The sequence below is a fragment of the Ursus arctos genome, unplaced genomic scaffold (genome assembly GCF_023065955.2).
Source record: "Ursus arctos isolate Adak ecotype North America unplaced genomic scaffold, UrsArc2.0 scaffold_20, whole genome shotgun sequence".
In the NCBI taxonomy this organism is placed as follows: domain Eukaryota; kingdom Metazoa; phylum Chordata; class Mammalia; order Carnivora; family Ursidae; genus Ursus; species Ursus arctos.
Genome location: NW_026622875.1, coordinates 46,607,167 through 46,627,344, shown reverse-complemented (window position 1 = coordinate 46,627,344; position 20,178 = coordinate 46,607,167). Strand labels below are relative to the sequence as shown.

Below are 20,178 nucleotides of genomic sequence, written 5' to 3'. Positions count from 1 at the left end.
GATGTGGGATCCTCCAAATTTACTAGAGAGAATTTCAGAGACAGTATAGCTTGGTAGGACAGTGTGATGACGCACTTCCGGCGCAGCCATTTTTGTCTTTAACGCGTGAGCGTTTGGTTTGTGAGGACCAGGAATTGTACCTCAAACCTGTTAGCTAGAAAGCTGTAGAGGCCACCCCGAGCCCACGGTGAGCGGGTCTGACTTGGCCTGAGGGGGATGGGAGGGACTCTGCGGGAAATGGGCGCGGTTACTGCTGCTACTGGGATCCTCACCCAACCCGTTGGGCTCGACTCAATTCTGTCTAGAGCGGCGCTGACAGTCCCGGAACGCTGGTGTTGCCCGCCGGTTTCTCGTCGCCACGACAGCTTGTGGCTTGTTCAGATTCTGGCACTGACACAGATTCGAGTGTTGACACCAAGGTCCTCAAAAAGTTTTAAATGTCTTCGCTATCAATAGAGAGCATGACTTCGCTGTCGTTCCAGCCCCCTCTTGTCCCAGTTGTGGAGACCTCAGGCCTACCCCGCGGCCTGTGTACATCTTAATGCTCTTTGGCTTTTCAGGTGGTCCTTCACTTACTTTACCTGCCTGGCCTGGGTAAACCCAATCTGGAAGCTTATTACTCCGCATAGAGCAAAGTTTTGAGAATTTGAAATAGTTGGGTCTTTTTACCCCAGGGTCGAGGCTATTTACTTAGTCCACAAATTGGAGAATGTGGAGCCCGGGATTTGGATTGTCCCACATGAATGTTTAAAACCCTCATGAGGAGTCCTATCCACTAAGCACCTGGTAGGTGTCCAGTGTTCAGCATACAATTTCATATATACAATATTGAATATACGGAGAGATTTCTTGACCTTTTCATATCCTTTGTCACTCTTCTCATTACATTCTCTTAACTTTCTGTCATTGTCATAACCTAATTGTTAGGGTTTCTGACAATCAGATTAAAAAATTGGTCCCCCTTGTTAGTGAAGTGTGTTGGGTTGTGATTTGTTTTCAACCCGAGCTTGTTATCTATGCTTCAACTCCATAGTTTCGGTTTTCCTCATAGGCAAGGAGGAGGGAGTGTTTTGTAGGGTGGTCTCTGATGCTGTTCTACTTCCAGAAGATTTACTTTTCACAGATTGTCACCTGAGCAGATCAGACCTTTCTGCTTCAGTCCTTTTGTTTCACATGTCAGTATTATTAAGTATCCACTGTAAGGGACATTTATTACAAAAATAGAATGACAGCATGATTTAAGGGAACTAGAGCACACAACTACAATGGGCACCTATTTACTCAGTATGAACCACTTCTTTTTGTTACCCTGGGACAAAAACCATCCATGAATTTAGCAGTATTACTTGTGTGGGTTTGCATTGTGTTTTCTCATACATCCTGCACTTATAACTTCTCTTTTTCCTTATTGAAATCCCTATAATTTCCAAAATATGGTTTTTAGACTCTCCTGACAGCTCTGTTTCTCTGAGAGCCTCAGCTTCATCTACCTTCATGGATGACTTTCTGGATTCACTAAGAAGAGTCAGAGGAGGAATGGGCAGTATACTGTTTATCTGAAGTCTTTGTCGGGTGCTATTGTAGTACCCTGAGACTTATAGCAAACTGCAGGAATGGAGTTGAAATGGAAGTTGTTTTTAAGGTCTACAAGTGCATGCACTCTTGTGTTTGTTAAATAATTCTGACCTGATAGCTATTTGAATTTCAGGTGTTACCTTTAATGCTGATTCATTCTACTAAATGGCAGAAGGCTTACTTCTTAATGATGCACTATTAACTGACCCAGAAAGGGAGTTGGAACTATTTTAGAAATGAAATTGCTTTGCTTCCCTTATACTATAATATTTAGAACTTGGAGTATTTGAGATATGTCATGAACTTGATGGATTATTTACTATGGTAGTGTGTTTCTTCTCACCACCTACCCCCAACACATAAACTTGAACAAAGATCTTATAATCATTTTGTGTATTTAGATAGAAAGTAATAGTGGGGAGACACAAAGATATTCCTAATAAACTCTTTTCAAATTCATTTTGCCTTATTATTTAGGTAATAAAACTGTCCTGTTCTAATATTTTAAAGAACGTAAGAGGAGGGGCGCCTGGGTGGCACAGTGGTTAAGCGTCTGCCTTCGGCTCAGGGTGTGATCCCGGCGTTCTGGGATCGAGCCCCACATCAGGCTCCTCCGCTATGAGCCTGCTTCTTCCTCTCCCACTCCCCCTGCTTGTGTTCCCTCTCTCGCTGGCTGTCTCTATCTCTGTCAAATAAATAAATAAAATCTTAAAAAAAAAAAAGAACGTAAGAGGAAAAACAGATCTGGAGATCTTATGGTGCTTGATGGATTCCTTGTACATAACACATTCCTAACTGTACTGTGTGGATTCTAGAGATCTTAACCGGACCCCCAGCTTTCTTTTCAGCCCATCACATTCTATCCACTGACTACCCTAGTTTCCTTTTCTGTCCTTTTTCCTATGATATCTTTTCTGGATTACCAAAAATTATAGTTTTCTCAGTACACCTTCTTATCACACATTATTGGGAAGATTTCTGTTTCCTTACTGTGTTCCCCTCTATGCCTGCTATTTCATCACTGTGAGATGAGAATTACCACTGATACAAGGTAGTAACTGATGAATAGTAGTAGTTCACGTAGTATCAAATGGGGGTCAGATGTGTGTACAGATTTGTGGTCAGTAGGGTTACTGTTACTAATGCTTCTTTCTTTACCGTCAGCTCCTGAGACTTACTATTCCCCAAGATGTGAATAAAAGAAGGCAGATGATGACAGCAATGTCCTTAATAGCCAGGTCCCAGGTAAGCTGGGTTTCCTCTACCTCTGCACATACACATGTGTATATATACAAATGTTTATTTATATATGCATGTGTACTTTCATGTATGAATATACAAACGTACATTTAATATAAATATACATTTATGTAAGTTATATGTGCATATGTAAGTAGACATGCATATATAAAAATATATGTAATATACTTTTATATGTGCATATATAAAAATATATAAATTTACTTTCCCATTGAGGTATAACTTATTTACGACACAAATTTGAACTGTATAGCTCACTTTTTAGAAATACATACCCTTGTATTACCATCACTCATATTAAGACATAGAACATTACTGGTATCTCAAAAGACTTACCTTATGCACCACCCTGAAGTTGACCATTTTTCTGACCTGTCATCATAGATGAGTTTTATTTGTTCTTGAATGCATATAAATGGAGTCATTCAACATGTACTCTTTTGTATCTGCCTTCTTTTGTTCAACATTATGTCAATGAATTTCGCCCCTGTTCACACATAGCAGTACTTTGTTCTTTTTCATTGCTGAATAGTTTTCCATTATATGGTTATACCACATTTTATTTACTCATTTGTAGAACGTAGCTGGACATTTTGATTGTCTCCAGATTTTGACTACTGTGAATAAGAATGCAGTGAACATTCTTGTATATGCCTTTTGGTGGGTGCATGCACTCATTTGTCTTGGCTATACCTTTGGGAGTCAACTTGCTAGGGCACAGGGCATACATATTTGGTTAGTTTGAGTAGGTGCTTCCCAACAATTTTCTGAAACGGTTGTCCCAGTTTATAATTTTACCAGCAATATATGAGATTTCCAGTTGATCCACATCCTTGCCAAAGCTTCTTGACATTTATTCTTGATAGCTCATTGAGGTTTTAAATTTCCTTTTCCCCAATAAGCAGTGATATGGAGCATTATTTCATAATGTTTATTGGTTATATGGATATCTTCTTATGTGAAGTCCTTGTTCACATATTTTCCCCATTGTTTATTACGTCGTGTGTCTTTTCTTTTCTCCACGTTGTAGTCCTTTATTATGGATATGAATCCTTTGTCAGGTATATGTATTATGAAATGTCTTCTCCCAGTGTGTGGCATTTTCACTCTTTTCATGGTATTCTTTGAAAAGCAGATTTTCTCTAGCTTATCCCAAATAGGCAGTATTTTCCTATGCCTCTCTCTCCTCACTATCTTTGCATGGGGATGGGGGGTGATAGACAGATCTGAGAGCTTTTTACCCAGGATAGTGGGGCAAGGAGACAAAAATGAGGGAGGCACTGGGACAAAAGCAGAATTGGGAAATGCAAGTAAAATGAGCAGCCCAAATAATTATCCAAATACATTGCAAGGTGGGGAGGGACTTAGAGCTAAGGTGACGGCCACATCCAGTTATATGTTAATTCTCCTTTTATATAAGTTCTTTCAGACCCAGGCCCAAGTCCAGCTCATATATAGTAATGTATTTTGGGATCATGTATGTTTGGAAGCTCATAATGAAGATGTATTTGGTTCTAACTGGAGAAGTGTGCTGAACTCTGCCTGGCTGTCTGCCTGTTATTCTGTATCCTCTGCCTCCACACCTTTCAAATTTCACACAAAAACCCCTCTGGCCCATGAGGGACCCAGTGCTAAATACTTATCATTGTAGATGCCCTTCCTATGCCTCTTGGCGATGGTTTTGACCATCACCAAAGTCCTGAGGCCTGACACAGCAGGAACTTGTCTTTTGGGAATCAGTAACTTTTGAAGACATGGCTGCGTACTTCACCAAGAAGGAATGGGCCAGCCTGGAGCCTGCTTATGGGGCCTTGTAACAGGGGTTGATGCTGGAAAGTTATGGGACTGTAGCCTTCTTAGGTAAGGCCTCTCTGCTACTTGTGTCTGCCTAGGCCCTTAGAGGTTAAAGGGTTTTCTTATAACTATTAGCTGACCCTGAATGGCAATGCCAAGGGTTGCCAGGCAAGGAGCCCTAAGCAAGAGGAGCAGGAGAGCTGGCCCCAAAAGGTAAGTTAAGCAAAGGATGCCCTTTATAACTTTTTCTCTTCCTTTGTTTTCATTTCATCAAAATGGAAGATGTGTGTTCTCTGTGCCTAGCATCAGGGAGTATATTGGGATACTTGATCACACCCTTTCTGACTGGTCTGTTATTCATTGCTTCCGGTCCCTTTAAACACAACAACCTGCTTCAGTTTTGCACACACTGGGATGCTTTCATCCCTCGGGATATATGGAAAAATTTTTCTAAATACTGGTTATGTGTGATCACGATTTTCCAGTTTCCCCAGTTTTACGAAATTGATATGCTCTGTGTAGTATTATCTTGTCCATTAACCAACAGAACATACAAAATTTATTTTGGCTTTTCGTGATAATTAACATATTACTAATTTAAAATAATTTTTTGTATTGACATACTTTAAGGTAGCTTACAGATATTAGGGTTTTCCTCCACTTTAGGGTACATCTCAAAAATAAGAATATTTTCCTACTTAGCTAAAATAATATTACAAGCAATAAAATTTAAAATTCCTCAAAATCAATTCTGGGGAGACAGGAGAAGCCTTGATTCTTTACTTTTAAACACCAGTTTTCAAAATAAGGATTGAAGAGTCATCTTAAAAGCTGTTAATTGCACATTTTCTTTTTCTATGGACTCATGGGTTTCTATAGATTTCATGGTTTTTGATTCATTAAAATTATGTACGAAACTGGCTCTCATGTCCTTTTTTAAAAAATAGCTTTATTGAGGTACAACTTACAAACTATACACTTCACCCATTTAAAGTGTACAGTTCAGAATGGGAGAAGATTTTTGCAAATGATATATCCAATAAGGGGTTAATATGCCAAAATATATTAAGAACAACACACACACACACAAATAATACAATTAGAAAATGAGCAGAAGACCTGAACAGACACTTCTCCAAAGAAGACATACAGGTGGTCAACAGATGTATGAAAAGGTGCTCAACATCATCAACCATCAGGGAAATGCAACTCAAAACCACGATGATATCACCTCACCCCTGTCAGAATGGCTAAACACACACACACGCACACACACCGAAGAAACTACAAGTGTTGCTGAGTACGTGGAGAAAAAGGAACCCTCTTGCATTCTTGGTGGGAATGGAAACTAGTACAGCCACTGTGGAAAACAGTATAGAAGTTCTTCAAAAACTTAAAAATAGAATTACCATGTAATTCAGTAATTCCACTACTGGATATTTAACCCCCACCCAAAGCAACACTAATTTGGAAAGATGTATGTCTCCCTGTGTTTACTGCAGCATTATTTACAGTAGCCAAGATACACAAGCAACCTAATTGCTTATCCATTGATGAATGGATGAGGAAGATGTGGTATGCATATACAATGGAATATTACTCAGCCATAAAGAGTGAGGTCTTGCCATTTGCAGCAACATGGATGGACCTAGAGGGTATAATGTTAAATGAAATAAGACAAAGATGAATACCGTATGATTTCAGTCATAGGTGGAATTTAAGAAACAAAACAAATAAACAGAGGAAAAAGACAAAAAAGTAGACTCTTAGATACAGAGAACAAATTGGTGGTTGCCAGAGGGGAGGTGGGAGAGAAGGAGGGCTAAAATAGATAACAGGGACTAAGAGTACTCTTATCTTGATGAGCACTGAGCAATGTATACAGTTGCTGAAACATTATACTGTACCCCTAAAACTAGTATAACACTATGTTAATTAGACTTCAATGGTGTTTAGTATGTTCATGGACTTGTGCAATTGTGCATTACCACAATCTACTTTTAGAACATTTTTGTCACCCAAAAAGGAAACCCTGTATCCATTTGCAGTCACTCTTTATCCCTCCGTTTCCCTTTCCCTCCCTTTTAGAACATTTTTGTCACCCAAAAAGGAAACCCTGTATCCATTTGCAGTCACTCTTTATCCCTCCCTTTATCACTTATCTACTTTCTGTTTCTATAGATTCACTGATTGTAGATATTTATTTATTTAAAAAATCTTTTACTTATTTTTTATTAATTTTAGAGGGTGAATGGGGGGGGAGAGTCGAGGGGGAGGGAAAGGGAGGAGGGGAAAGAATCTTAAGTAGACTTTGTGCTGAGTCGAAGCTGACATGGGGCTCTATCTCATGACCCTGGGATCATGAACTGAGCCAAAGCCAAGAGTCGGATGACTGAGCTATCCAGGCATCCCTATTTATATTTATATTTTTATTTTAAGATTTTATTTTTAAGTAATCTCTACACCCAACATGGGGGTTGAACTCACAACCACAAGATCAATAGTTGCATACTCCACCGACTGAGTCAGCCAGGTGCTCCCTGTTGTGGATATTTAATATTAATGGGGTCATACAATATATGGTCTTTTGCTTTTACTTCACATGTTTTCAGGGTTAATCCATTTTGTAACATGAATCAGTACTCCCATGCCTTCTTATGTGTGAATAATATCCATTGAATGAGTAATATCACGTTTTGCTTCTCATTCATCAGTTGATGGGCATTTGGGTCGTTTCCTCTGTTTGGGCATTATAAATAATGCTGCTATGTACATTAGCGTACAAGTGTTAGTGCAGACACATGTTTTCATTTCTCATGGGTACATACTGTAATTATATACTTGCTGGATTATATGTTAATTTCCTTTTAATATTTTGAGGAATGGCAATTTTTTTTTTCCGAAGTGGTTAAGCCATTTAAATTTCTCTGGGGCGCCTGGGTGGCTCGGTTATTAAGCGTCTGCCTTCGGCCCAGGGTGTGATCCCAGGGTCCTGGGATCGAGCCCCACATCGGGCTCCCTGCTCTGCTGGGAGCCTGCTTCTTCCTCTCCCATTCCCCCTGCTTGTGTTCCCTCTCTCACTGGCTGTCTCTCCCTCTGTCAAATAAACAAATAAAATCTTGAAAAAGAAATAAGTAAATAAATAAATTTCTCACACAGCAGTGTTTGAGGTTCCAAGAGCTGCGCATCCTTGCCAATACTTATTGTTGTCTATCTTTTTTATTATAGCCGTCCTAGTGCGTGTAAAGTGGTATCTAATTGTGGTCTTGATTTGTATTTCCCTAATTACTAATTATGTTGAGCATTTTTTCATGTGCTTATTGGCCATTTGTGTATCTTCTTTGTAGAAATGTCTATTCACATCTTTTTCACATCTTTAAATTGGGTTATTCATTTTTATATTTTTGAGTTGTAAGTACTCCTCATATTTTAAATACTAAACCCTTACCAGATACGTGATTTGTAAATATTTCATCCGTTCTATGGATTGTCTTTTCACTTTCCTAGCAATATTTTTTGAAGCACAAAAGTTTTTAATTTTGGTGAAGTTCCTTGGAATTTTTTTTTTTAAGATTTTATTTATTTATTTGACAGAGGTAGACAGCCAGCGAGAGAGGGAGCACAAGCAGGGGGAGTGGGAGAGGAAGAAGCAGGCTCATAGTGGAGGAGCCTGATGTGGGGCTCGATCCCATAACGCCGGGATCACGCCCTGAGCCAAAGGCTTAACGACTGCGCCACCCAGGCGCTCCTCCTTGGAATTTTCTATACACAGAATCATGTCATCTGCAAATAGAGTTTACTTTTTCGTTTACAGTTTGAGTGTCTTTTTCTTCTTTTTCTTGCCTAATTACTCTGGCTAGACCTTCCAGCAAAATGTTGAATATAAGTTGCAAGAGTGGACATCCTTATCTTATTTTTGATCTTAGGGGGAAAACATTTGGTCTTTCACTATGAAGTATCATGTTAGCCGTGGTTTTCTCATAAATGTTCTTTATCTGGTTGTGAAAGTTACCTCTATTCCTAATTTTTTTTTAGTGTTTTTTAGAGTCTGTGAACTGATTTTCTGTGTCTATTAAGGTGATCATGTGTTTTTTGTCACTTACTCTATTAATGTGATATGTTACATTGATTGATTTTTGTATGATGAATTAATCTTGCATTACTTGGATATTGCAATTAGTCATAGCATAAATCCTTATATGTTGCTAGTTTCAGTTTGCTAGTGGGTTTTTTTGGAGGGTTTTTGCATTTATATTAATAAGAAATATTGGTCTGTAGTTTTCTTATAATTTTTGTCTATTTTTTTAAAGATTATATTTATTTATTTGAGAGAGAGAGAGAGAGAGCAGAAGCAGGGGGAGCAGCAGAGGGAGAGGGAGAAGCAGGTTCTCCAGTGAGCAGGGAGCCTGATGCAGGGTTGGATCCCAGGACCCTGGGATCATGACCTGAGCCAAATGCAGATGCTTAACTGACTAAGGCACCCAGGCGCTGCTGTTTTTGTCTGGTTTTGATATCAAAGTAATAGTTGGCCTCATAGAATGCATTGGGAAGTATTCCTTCCTCATATTTTTGAAAAAAATTGTGAATAATTAGTATTAAATCTTTAAATGTTTGATAGACTTCACAGTGATTATGTTTTTTTAAAAAAAGATTATTTATTTATTTATTCTACAGAGACAGAGACAGCCAGCGAGAGAGGAAACACAAGCAGGGGGAGTGGGAGAGGAAGAAGCAGGCTCATAGCGGAGGAGCCTGATGTGGGGCTCGATCCCAGAACGCCGGGATCACGCCCTGAGCCGAAAGCAGACGCTTAACCGCTGTGCCACCCAGGCGCTCCTCACAGTGATTATGTTTAAATGTTTGATAAAATTCACTGCCATCTGGGTCTGGGTTTTGTTTGTGAGAATTTTTGAAAGTATTAATTCAATCTCCTGTTGAGGTCTATTCTGATTTTCTAGTTAGTTGTGGTAGTTTGCGTCTTTTTAGGAATCAGTCCATTTCGTTTAAGTTACCAGATTTGTTGACAGTTATTCATACTATTTTCTTACAATCTTTTTTTTTTTCTGTAGTGATGTTACTTCTTTCATTTCTGATTTTAATATTTGAATCTTCTCCTTTTTCTTGGTCAGGCTTGTAAATCTTTCTCAGTATTGTCAGTCATTTCAAAGAACCAACTTTTGGGGTCTTTTTTTAATTTCTACTTCTTTCCTATTTTTAAAATTTCATTTCTTTCCTCTTTAACCTTTATTATTTCATTCTCTTCTTTTGCTTTGGGTGTGGCTTGCTCTTGTAAATTTGCTCTTGTAAGTAGTTTGCTCCTGTGCAGAACAAGTAATTTTCTACTTTCTTAAGGTGGAAATTAGGTTATTGATTTGAGACTTCTCTTCTTTTTTAACATAGGCATTTACATTTATAAACTTTCCTCTAAACACTGTTTAGCTGTATCCCATAAATTTTAGTATGTCGTGTTTTTATTTTCATTCATCTTATATTTCTAATGTCACATAAGAATTCTTCTTTGATCCATTGGCTATTTACTGAAACTTGCTTCACAGCCTAGCATTAGGGTCTGTACTGGAGAATGTTTCATATATGTTTGATGAATGTGTATTCTGTTGTTGAGTAAAGTGTTCTGTAGATAGCTGTTATATTCGTAATGTTGTTTAAGTTTTATGTTTCCCTCCGGATCTTTGGTAAGTATTATTTATCATTGAAAGTGGGGTACTGACATCTTTATCTGTTATTATAAGTCTTCCTTCAATTCTGATGGTATTTGTTTCATATATTTGGGACCTTTTTTTTTTAGGTATACATATGTTTATAATAGTAATCTTTTTCTGATAGATTCACCTTTCCGTCATTTTAGTATATCCCTTTTACCTCCAGTAACATATTTTATCTTAAAGTCTGTTTTCTCTGATATTAGTATAGCCACTCCAGCTCACTTACAATTGCTGCTCTCATGGTATATCTTTTTCTATCTGTTTACTTTCATCCGGTTTGTACCTTTGAATCTGAAGTTAGCATGTAGTTGGATCTATTTTTGTATCTAGTCCTACGGTCTTTGCTTTTTTATTAAGTTATTTAATCCAGTCACATACTGTTACTGATATGGCTGGATTCATGTCTGCCATTTTGTTTTTTGTTCTATATATATGTCTTACGTGTTTTTTGTCCCTCTGTACCTAATTTACTTACTTCTTTTGCATTAAGTGAATATTTTCTAGTAGGTCGTTTTAATTCCTTTTATGATTTTTTAAACCATGTTTTGAGTTATTTTTCTAGTGGCTTGCTCTAAGACTTACCATATACATCTTATCAGAATTTACTTCAGATGTGTATTAGCTTAATTCCAGTAAGATAGAAATTTTACTGATATATTTTCTATTCCCTTCTCCCCCAAGTGCAGGTTATTAGGCCCTTCCACTTTTGGCCTGGTCACACCAATCCAGTCCTACCTCTTGCCTCCCCCTAAAGGGCTCCCTGTGTTCCAGACAGTTCTTTCTCCCCACTCTACACCACACACGCACTCACTTCCTACCTTAAAGTCCTTGCTCTTTCTGCTTTCTCAGATGCCCTCACTTCTTCTCTCTCCTTTCCTTTGATCTTTCCTGGACTTTAATAGGCCTGTTGAGTTTGCAACTTTGATACTGCCCTTTGCACTATCTTACATGCACCCTCCTCCACCTTGAATTGTTACCTTTTCTGTAGATGGCCACACTTACTACTCAATCATATGCGGGAGGTTCCTCCCACCCCGACTCAGATTTGTGTTTCATTGCAACCATGTTGTCACTTCTCAAGAACAGGAATCACATGGATAGATGAAAAAGATCAGGAAGTTTGGGTATGTTTCCACTGTAAATGAATGTATGGCATGACCTTTTGAGTGTAGGCTATAGGAATGATAGAAGTGAGTGATTTCACTCCACTCAAGAAGGGAAAGCTTTCAACAGAAACTGAAGATGTTGCTTTAAGAAATGGACCTTGTAGAGAGCTGTTTATGGCTTGACCATATAAGAGGCTGTAACTTAGTAGTAAAGGGAAACTGGTCCTCAGTTGTACTTCTTCAAGGGGTGATTTTAGCAGGGCTATCCCATGCAGTGGGATACTAGCCACTTGCTTCATGGGACATTTCACAGGAGTTTGATCTATTAAACAAAAAGTCAATTTGTTGTTTTTCTATATGGTACATCTTTTCTAGGTCCAAAGGTTTATTTGCTATCTGATTTCCATCTGTCTGTCTCTCTCTCCCTCCTTCCATAACAGAGTAGAGTAGCTTCATTATGAAGAGGTATAATCCTTTATAGGTTGGCTGCTTCTAGATGATATTTTTAGGAAATAGTGTGATAGGTTACCTCCCTTTCCCTTGTTCACTCTTTTTTTTTTTTAAAGATTTTATTTATTTATTCGACAGGATAGAGACAGCCAGCGAGAGAGGGAACACAAGCAGGGGGAGTGGGAGAGGAAGAAGCAGGCTCATGGCGGAGGAGCCTGACGTGGGGCTCGATCCCACAACGCCGGGATCACGCCCTGAGCCGAAGGCAGACGCTTAACCGCTGTGCCACCCAGGCGCCCCCCCTTGTTCACTCTTATTTGTATCTTGCAAATACTACCTTCTTTTGTTATAACCAAAGGTTATGCTTGGTTGGAAGCTGTGGTTTAGAAAAGTACAAATGAGCCAGATGTTGATGACCTTGAGCCCGGAGAGTCACAACCTATTGAGAGACCACTTTATCCAAGGGTAGAGAGTGTGAACTCAGAACCTAATGTCTGGTAGCTGAAAGCAATAATGCCACTAAGAGAAGTGGCGTAGCGGACAGAAACTGTGAACTAAGAAAAGAAAGAGCCTGCTAGTGGAGTTACCAGGTTTATTTAAACAGTGAAGAGGTTTGGGGATCAAAGAATAGGGAGCATTAATCCACAGATTCATCTCTGGAGGGCCAGATTGCTGCCTGGACTGTGGTACCTGTGGCCTGAGTGGTAACTACATTGGAAGTGATAGATGATAAGTAATTTAATCTATGTACCGTTCCTGGGTTTCTGATGAGAAGGGAGCTTATCCTTAATATCCGCATATTGAGAGGGAAATAACCAGACCAAGGAGGAGATAAAGAAGACCTGTACCTTAAGCTAGTCCCACTGAGTTCTGTTAATCTCATGTATTTGTAATTACAAGCCTGCATGGAACTCCTTATGTCTGGGGCATATTGGGTCATTTGAACATGCTAGGGAACTGAAAATGATTAGCACAATGCTTGGAGTTATCTCGAGAGTTAATGTTGGAGGGGTGAACAGCATCCTAGATCACTGAGAAACTGGTATACCATGCTAAGGGTCCAAACTTCCTGGAGAGAGGAAGCAAGGTCACTCGGGCATTGGAGGAATTAAGGGTCAATGAAACAGGAGTTAGGAAAACTAGATAGACCAGTGCTTCCTAAATGGGAGTCTGTGGACCAGTGCAAGTCCATGACAACATTTCTACCAGTCTGCGAAAAGAGGACTATGTAGTGGAAATCTCCATGTATAGATGGAGCTGTATATGTTCACACATGATGGCTCACAGTTCTTGATAACTTACACTGAAGTTGTCCTTTCTCCTTTTTAGCATTAAATTAGTCTTTCTTGAAATAATCGTGAGGACTACAGACTTCTGATGTAGTTCTGCTTTGTTTTTTAATGCTCTTTATTGAAAAATAAAAAGATGATTGTGCTATATTTCTGCCTTTTCTCCTGACCGTTCGTGTTTTTTAAACTTTTGTGAAGTCAAAAAGATAGCTAACCAGTGTTATAAGCTCTTCTGGGTCAGCTCTGGAAAATTTCTTTGAGAGGTTAGACTGGTGCTTTTCAGACAACCTGTAGTAAAGGATTAGTTCTCCAATCCCTCTGCCAATCTTACATTGATGAATAAATGCTTCTGCAGTGGCACATGACTTATGCCACAACTCATGCTACATGCGATTCATTTTATGAGCTCAAATCTGGTGTAAACCCTGTATGAGGTGACTGATCATATGTTCGGATGTCTTGGCTCTGTCAAATTGCTCTATTCCTTTTAAAAACATTTATTCTCAATTTCTGCACTTGTGGGCCTGTAAGAAACAGTTCACAGTTGGCCACCAGTCCACAAACTGCCTTTTGGTTGCAGGGCATTAGATTGCATCTTTATGGATGAAATCAGGAGCCTGTCAGGTTAGTGGGCCAAGCAATTGAGGAAAATTGGTCAGTCCTGTGGTCAAAATACCTTAAGTGAAAGTCATTCCTTTTCCTGGGACCCTGGAGGCTAAAGGGGACTCTATGAGACCTTGGAGAAAGAAGTAGTGTGACTGGACAGAGGGTCAGGAGTTAGAAGCTGGGCTGCGTGTAAAATTTTCAGAGGGGTGATTGCAACCATTAAGGGCTCTTCTTGCATAACACCTGTGCTGATTGAGATTGTGTTATTGTGCTTTATTTGAACTGTGTAATTTGTATCTCCTAGATTGTTACCATTCAGTAAAGATATGCTCTTAAATGAACTGTGAATGTGTTGTGAAGGGGGTGCTATAAAGACGGGCTGCTTTAGAGAGTGAGTCAAGGCACAGGTGGCTGGACAGGGCTAAGTTTGGGAGCTCCCCTGGAATGGCCTCTGGTTATGTGGCTGCAATGTCAGATGTCCATTTGTGATGGAATCAGCAACTCTGCCTGCCATTGGTAGCCTTAAGTATCCTTGCGGGGTGTAGTGCATAACAGGCAAAGGGGAGGTGGAAGGGCATGTTTGGAGAATGCTCAGAACAAATTGCTAGCATCCCCTACCCTTTCCTACTGAGGCCCATATGATGTTATGATGTCTCCCTTATGTGAATAAAGGGCCTTTTCTGGAGGACAGGGTTGTGCAGGAAGTCTTCTTCTCAGCAATAATTGAAATATTAAGCGTTTATCATGAGCCAGGTACTATGTTATGGATTTGTATGCTTCATCTCAATCTTATAATTGTTCTGTGAGGTAAAGGGTTATTATTGCCACCATTTCATAGATGAATACATTGGGATTTATTGATAAGTCGGAATTGAAACCCAGAAAGTGAGACTCCAGAACATTTGCATATGGTCATGGTTGTACCACCTCCTTTATTCATGTACCCCTATTGGTGCTTTGTGCCCCAAGCTAGGTTCTTTGAGGTCAGGGATCCGAAACTTCTCTTTTCCCTGCTCCTGGACCCATGCCACTGAAACACCTCCCTTGATCCAGCTCCCACATATGGAACCTACAGAAGGGCCAATCATAGCCTCTGTCTACCTTCCCTTCGGGACTGGGAGCAGCTGAAGATCTTGCTCAAGGGCCTTTCTGGTTCAGAGTAGAACACTTTAAGAAAATAATGGAAGTAAGAGAAATAAGGGTTGGGGAAAGCAGCTGTAGCCCTGATCACAGCCTGGGTATGAGGAAGAAGGTTATAGAGCACTGTGTTGGTTGGAAACTGACGGTACATAAGTGAAAATACATGTGAGGATCTGAGTGTGTATGTAGCAGAGCCAACTGTTGAAATAGGCAAATGTGCCAATGAGATGATAGCTACTTGGACTTGCTAAAAATGGAATTGATTTGAAACAGTACACTTGGGTCTCACTTTCATTTGATTATGAGACTGTTGTTCATGTATTATGAATATTATCATAGGACAGTTTAAAAAGTTGCTACACTGTTTTCCAAATAAATTATAACTATTTTAAGTAAAATGTAAAGGAAAATGTACCTTCTAATTTTTATTTATCTATGTTCATCGTTAGCCCTTGTTCATACATATATATAATTGAATTATAATAGATAAAAGGTTATATTCTGCTTTTCTTCCATTATTATTGTCTTAGCATTTTCCCTCTTCCCCAGATCTGTATACTCTTCATGATTACTGTTTGTCATTCAGTGAGTGTACCCTTCCTACTCCCCTCTCCAAGTTGTGAATGTTTTTAAGGTAGAGACTATGTCTTAATCATATTTTCCTCTCTAGCATCCATCCAGTAGGTGGTAGTTCATTTTTATTGAAATTCATTAATGAGCATTAGAAAATTTCTGTTTGTGAGCTTTGTAAATGATGTTACTGTCAACAGAGCCATGAATATAGTTTTTCCCCCTTCTTTTGAATGATTTCCTTGGGATAAATTCTCAGGAATGACACTAACCAAATCCAAAGACATGATCAGTTTTGTTTTAAAAACATGCCTTCATATTGTCCTAAAAGATTGTACTAATTTACTCTGCTAATAGAAATGTATAAATATAGTACTTGATTTTAATCTTACCAGCAGTAGGTAAAGTATTTTTAAAATACTTTAAATTTAATTGACATAAAATGTGACTTGTTTCTTTTTTATTTATACATTTTATATTTTGTTACTATAGTTAGTAGGCTGAATGTCTTTCTATATTAGTTTGCTAATTTTAATTCCTATTGTGAAAAACTTGTTTTTACATCATGTGCCTTTCAATCCACTGAGTTCTTTTATGTTTTTTTAAAGATTTTTAATGCAGTATATAAAAACTCATTGTTATTCAACCTCTGGAGAAGTGATACTTACTCATTTCTACTTTATTAATTTCAAAATATTTTTCTAATTTATATTGTGATATATTCTTTGACTTACGAATTATTTAAAAGTATATTCTTCAATTTCTGAATGCATGAGAATTTTTTCATTATCTGTTGTTACTGATTGCTAGCTTGGTTGAATAGTTGTCACAGAATACACTCTGTTTGATTTCAGTCCTTTGAAATATCTTGATACTGCATACTGGATACTCAATTTTGGGAAATGTTCCAGACTTCAAAAGAACATTTATTTTATAAATACTCTGCAGTATTATATATAGATCCATTAGGCCGACTTTGTTTTTGTATTCTTCAGATATTTTATTTTTTAAAATTTTATTTAAATTCAATTAGCCAACGTATAGTACACCATTAATTTCAGATGTAGAGTGTACCTTGACTAATGTTTGTCTCTTTTGTCCGTTATTGAGAGGCATATTTTAACATTTCATACTGTGCTTCTGGATTTATCCACTTTCCCTTGTTTGCCTACTAAACTTTGAGGTTTTATTTCCAGGTGTGTATAGGGCCTCAAGGGTCTGGATAGGCATTATTAATGTGTGGGTGGGTACACAGACCCAACACCACTGTGGTCCTGAAATAGTGCACTCCAGGTCCTTTTTTTCCTCTTAACCTGGGGTAGCAATACTTTCCTATTGACTCTTGCAGGGATTCTGAGACTGAGCAAGGGAAAGTTGGTTAGAAAATAGAGAGAGGAGACAGAGAAACAGAGGAGGGGTCAGGAAGGCATAGCTGCCAAAAGATTGCCAGGGAGGAAGAAAAGAGGCTGTTGTTTTGACAATGTTTTCAAATATTCCCAGTTGCCAAGAAAGAAATTACTTTTTGGCGGGAGGACAGTTTTGAAGGCTTTTCCCTATTACTTCCTGCCATGCCTCCATGCAGATGGGCCTTTTGTGTCCTTCAAGTCTGACACAAACACAATTTTCTGCTCTGCGAAGTACAGATCCAACGCCATACACATCATTCAGTTCCCTTTGACTAGAATGCCTTCCCTTCCTCCATTGCTCACTTGGAGAACTGCTACTCATCTTAAACACTCAGCTGGCCACAAGTCCTGGAAGTATTAGCTCATCTGTTCAAGCAGGTTTCATTCTTCCTCCTCCATGTGTCAAGAGCAGTCTGCTCATTTCTTTTTTTTTTTTTTTTTTAAAGATTTTATTTATTTATGTGACAGAGAGACAGCCAGCGAGAGAGGGAACACAAGCAGGGGGAGTGGGAGAGGAAGAAGCAGGCTCATAGCGGAGGAGCCCGATGTGGGGCTCGATCCCAGATCGCCGGGATCACGCCCTGAGCTGAAGGCAGACGCTTAACGACTGCGCCACCCAGGCGCCCCAGTCTGCTCATTTCTTTTTGATAGTTCTAGTCATATTACTCACTTCCACACACTCTCTCTGTCATCTGGAGATTTTTGTGGGCAGAGGACTGTGTTCCAGTTATCTTTGTCACCCTGGCCCCTTACACAGTTCTTGGCACCTAGGAGATAATAAATATTGAATCAAGAAGTGAGTAAGTGGGGCGCCTGGGTGGCTCAGTAGGTTAAGCATCTGCCTTTGGCTCAGGTCATGATCCCAGGGTCCTGGGGTCGAGCCCCACATCGGGCTGTCTGCTCAGTGGGAGGGCCTGCTTCTCCCTCTCCCTTTGCCTGCCAATCCCCCTGCTTGTGCTCTCTCAGTCTCTGTCTCTCTCTCTCTGTGTCAAATAAAAAAAAAAGTGAGTGAGTGAAGTGATTTTAGCAATCAGTAGATATGGTATATATTGTACAATTCAAGAACTTTAACATTAGTTCACCCAGGAAACATTTATTAAGCTCATTCTCTGTACCAGGATTACACCTGTGAATAAGTGAGTCCTGGCATCTGTCCTCATATTGCTCAGGAAAACTACAAGAAGATAGGCAACCATCTCTGAGGGAAAGCAAGGACTCTGGTAAGAAATATAGTTTCATGAATCTCACACTGAGAGATCAGCTGGTAGTGAAAAACAGTGGGGTGGGGCTTGCTCAGGATAAGGTTTATGAGATGCCTATGGCAAGGGGTTGGTTGAGTTAGAGCCTGTCAGAAGGTAGGAGGCCCTAAAGACACCATAAGCACACAGCCATAGATCTTTTCAGTGAGGTAGACTGTGGGATCAACTGTACTCATCGCCCTAAATGTGTCTTGGTTCTGTCTCCACCCTTGTGAGACCAGGATATTATACAGTAGCTTGGAAAAACCCAAGGCTGAATCAATGCATAGAACAGCTTCCACATGGAAAATTGATCATAGAGTAGAACTGTTTTACTTCTTCAACTACTCACTATTTAAAATATATCTCTCTTACTTTTGATTCGGGGACTAACCTGGGTATGTCAAATCCTGCCTGCCAGCCTTGGAGCTCAGTGCATTGCCTCCTTTGCATTCATTCTGAGGGGACTGCTGTCCATGATTGGTGAGAGAAATTCAGGATACCCATTACTATGAATTCTCAGAATTCATCTTCAGATCTTAAATGGTGTGGTCAGCTAAACAGTATCTCCTGAACTTGAAAGAAGTGATCGACATTAGGAGACATGTTGACATGCCCCTCATTCATTCTCTACATTGCTGCTTGGGTACAAGAACAAGGTATAAGAGAATCATCATTGTTTTATTGAGGGCTTTATGAGCAAGGCCTTGGTGAGTGTGGAAGAAAAGAAGGCCGTCATTCAAGGGGCATCTGGGGGGCTCAGTCAGTTAAGCGTCTGACTCTTGGTTTCAGCCCAGGTCCAGATCTCGGTGTCGTGAGGTCGAGCCCTGCCTCAGGCTCCATTATCAGCAAGGAGTCTACTTGAGATTCTCTCTCTCCCTCTCCTTCTGCCCCTCCCCCTGCTTGCATGCTCTTTCTCTTTCTAAAATAAATAAATAAATAAATCTAAAAAAAAGAAAAGAAAGCTGTCATTTGATGAGCACCTATTAGGCTTAAGCTCCTTCCATTCATCATTTAAGACTTTATAACAAACTTCACAAGGGAGGCGTTATCCCCATTTTAAAGATGGGGAAACTGAGGCCAGATGGGTACATTTTTTTGGTCCAAGGTTACATAGCCATCAATGACACAATTTAGTTTTAAACCTAGGTTTGACTATCTCCACAGCTCTAAGTTCTCTTTTGTCATGTGATCTGTGAGATGAAGCTCCCACACCTGTAGCATTTATAATTTACTTAGAGAGATAAGATTCCTAAAATTATGTTTAATTGAAAAAAGGGACAGCAACTTAAAATAGATAAAACAGAGCTACCGTATTGACAACAAAATGTTCATAATATATTGCTAAGTGAGGAAAAGCTGGCTTGAGAATAGCAAGGTAATCTTCAGTGGAGGCAAACAGTGAGATGGATTGTGCCCAACCCAGATCCAGATGACATAGAGGCTTCCTTGTGGTTCTTACTGGTCAACCTCCTCCCAAGGGTTAACGATTCTAATGATTTCTATTACTGTAAGTTAGGGTTATCTGTTCTCTATACAAATAACATAATTTAGTATGTACTTTTTAATGTTTAGATGTCTTCACCACAGTGCTTCAATAAACATAGGGGTGCAGATATCTTTTTCCATCAGTGTTTTGTTTTCTTTGGGAAGATCTTTCCTTCAAAAGTCAACCAAATGTTTCAGACAGGTCCTCTGGAAAGCTAGTTAATGTCTATTGCAGCAATGAACTCCCTCTTACACTTCCATTTTTTGACCAAACCTCTTGAAATAGTGTGTCAACCCTGGCTCTCAGGAGGTTGACAGCATTTGTAGAAATAGACACAATTTTTTCAGGATGGCTGGCGGAGTCATTGATACCAGGTGACACCGCTGCATGTTGAGATGAGGAGCGTGTTTCTTCACGAAAGCAGCAAAGCCAGATGTGTTGCCAAGCATCACAGATGCTCTGTCTGAGCCCACAGTGCCAAGATTTTTATTCTGCCTGAGTTTGGCAAAGAAATTCTTCACCATGTTAAAGA

General features: G+C 39.4%; 1 protein-coding gene across 4 annotated transcripts in view; it reads left to right on the top strand.

Annotated features, from left to right (window-relative positions):
* The window catches only part of GASK1A (golgi associated kinase 1A), a 121,099-nt gene that overhangs the window by 40,153 nt on the left and 60,768 nt on the right, over positions 1 to 20,178 (top strand). For all 4 annotated transcript variants that reach the window (XM_044383326.3, XM_048216039.2, XM_044383325.3 and 1 more), the window contains exon 2: positions 2,740 to 2,820. In XM_044383326.3, coding sequence (XP_044239261.1) covers positions 2,785 to 2,820 — 36 coding nt within the window. In that variant the 5' untranslated portion in view covers positions 2,740 to 2,784. The remainder of the gene's footprint in view (positions 1 to 2,739; positions 2,821 to 20,178) is intronic.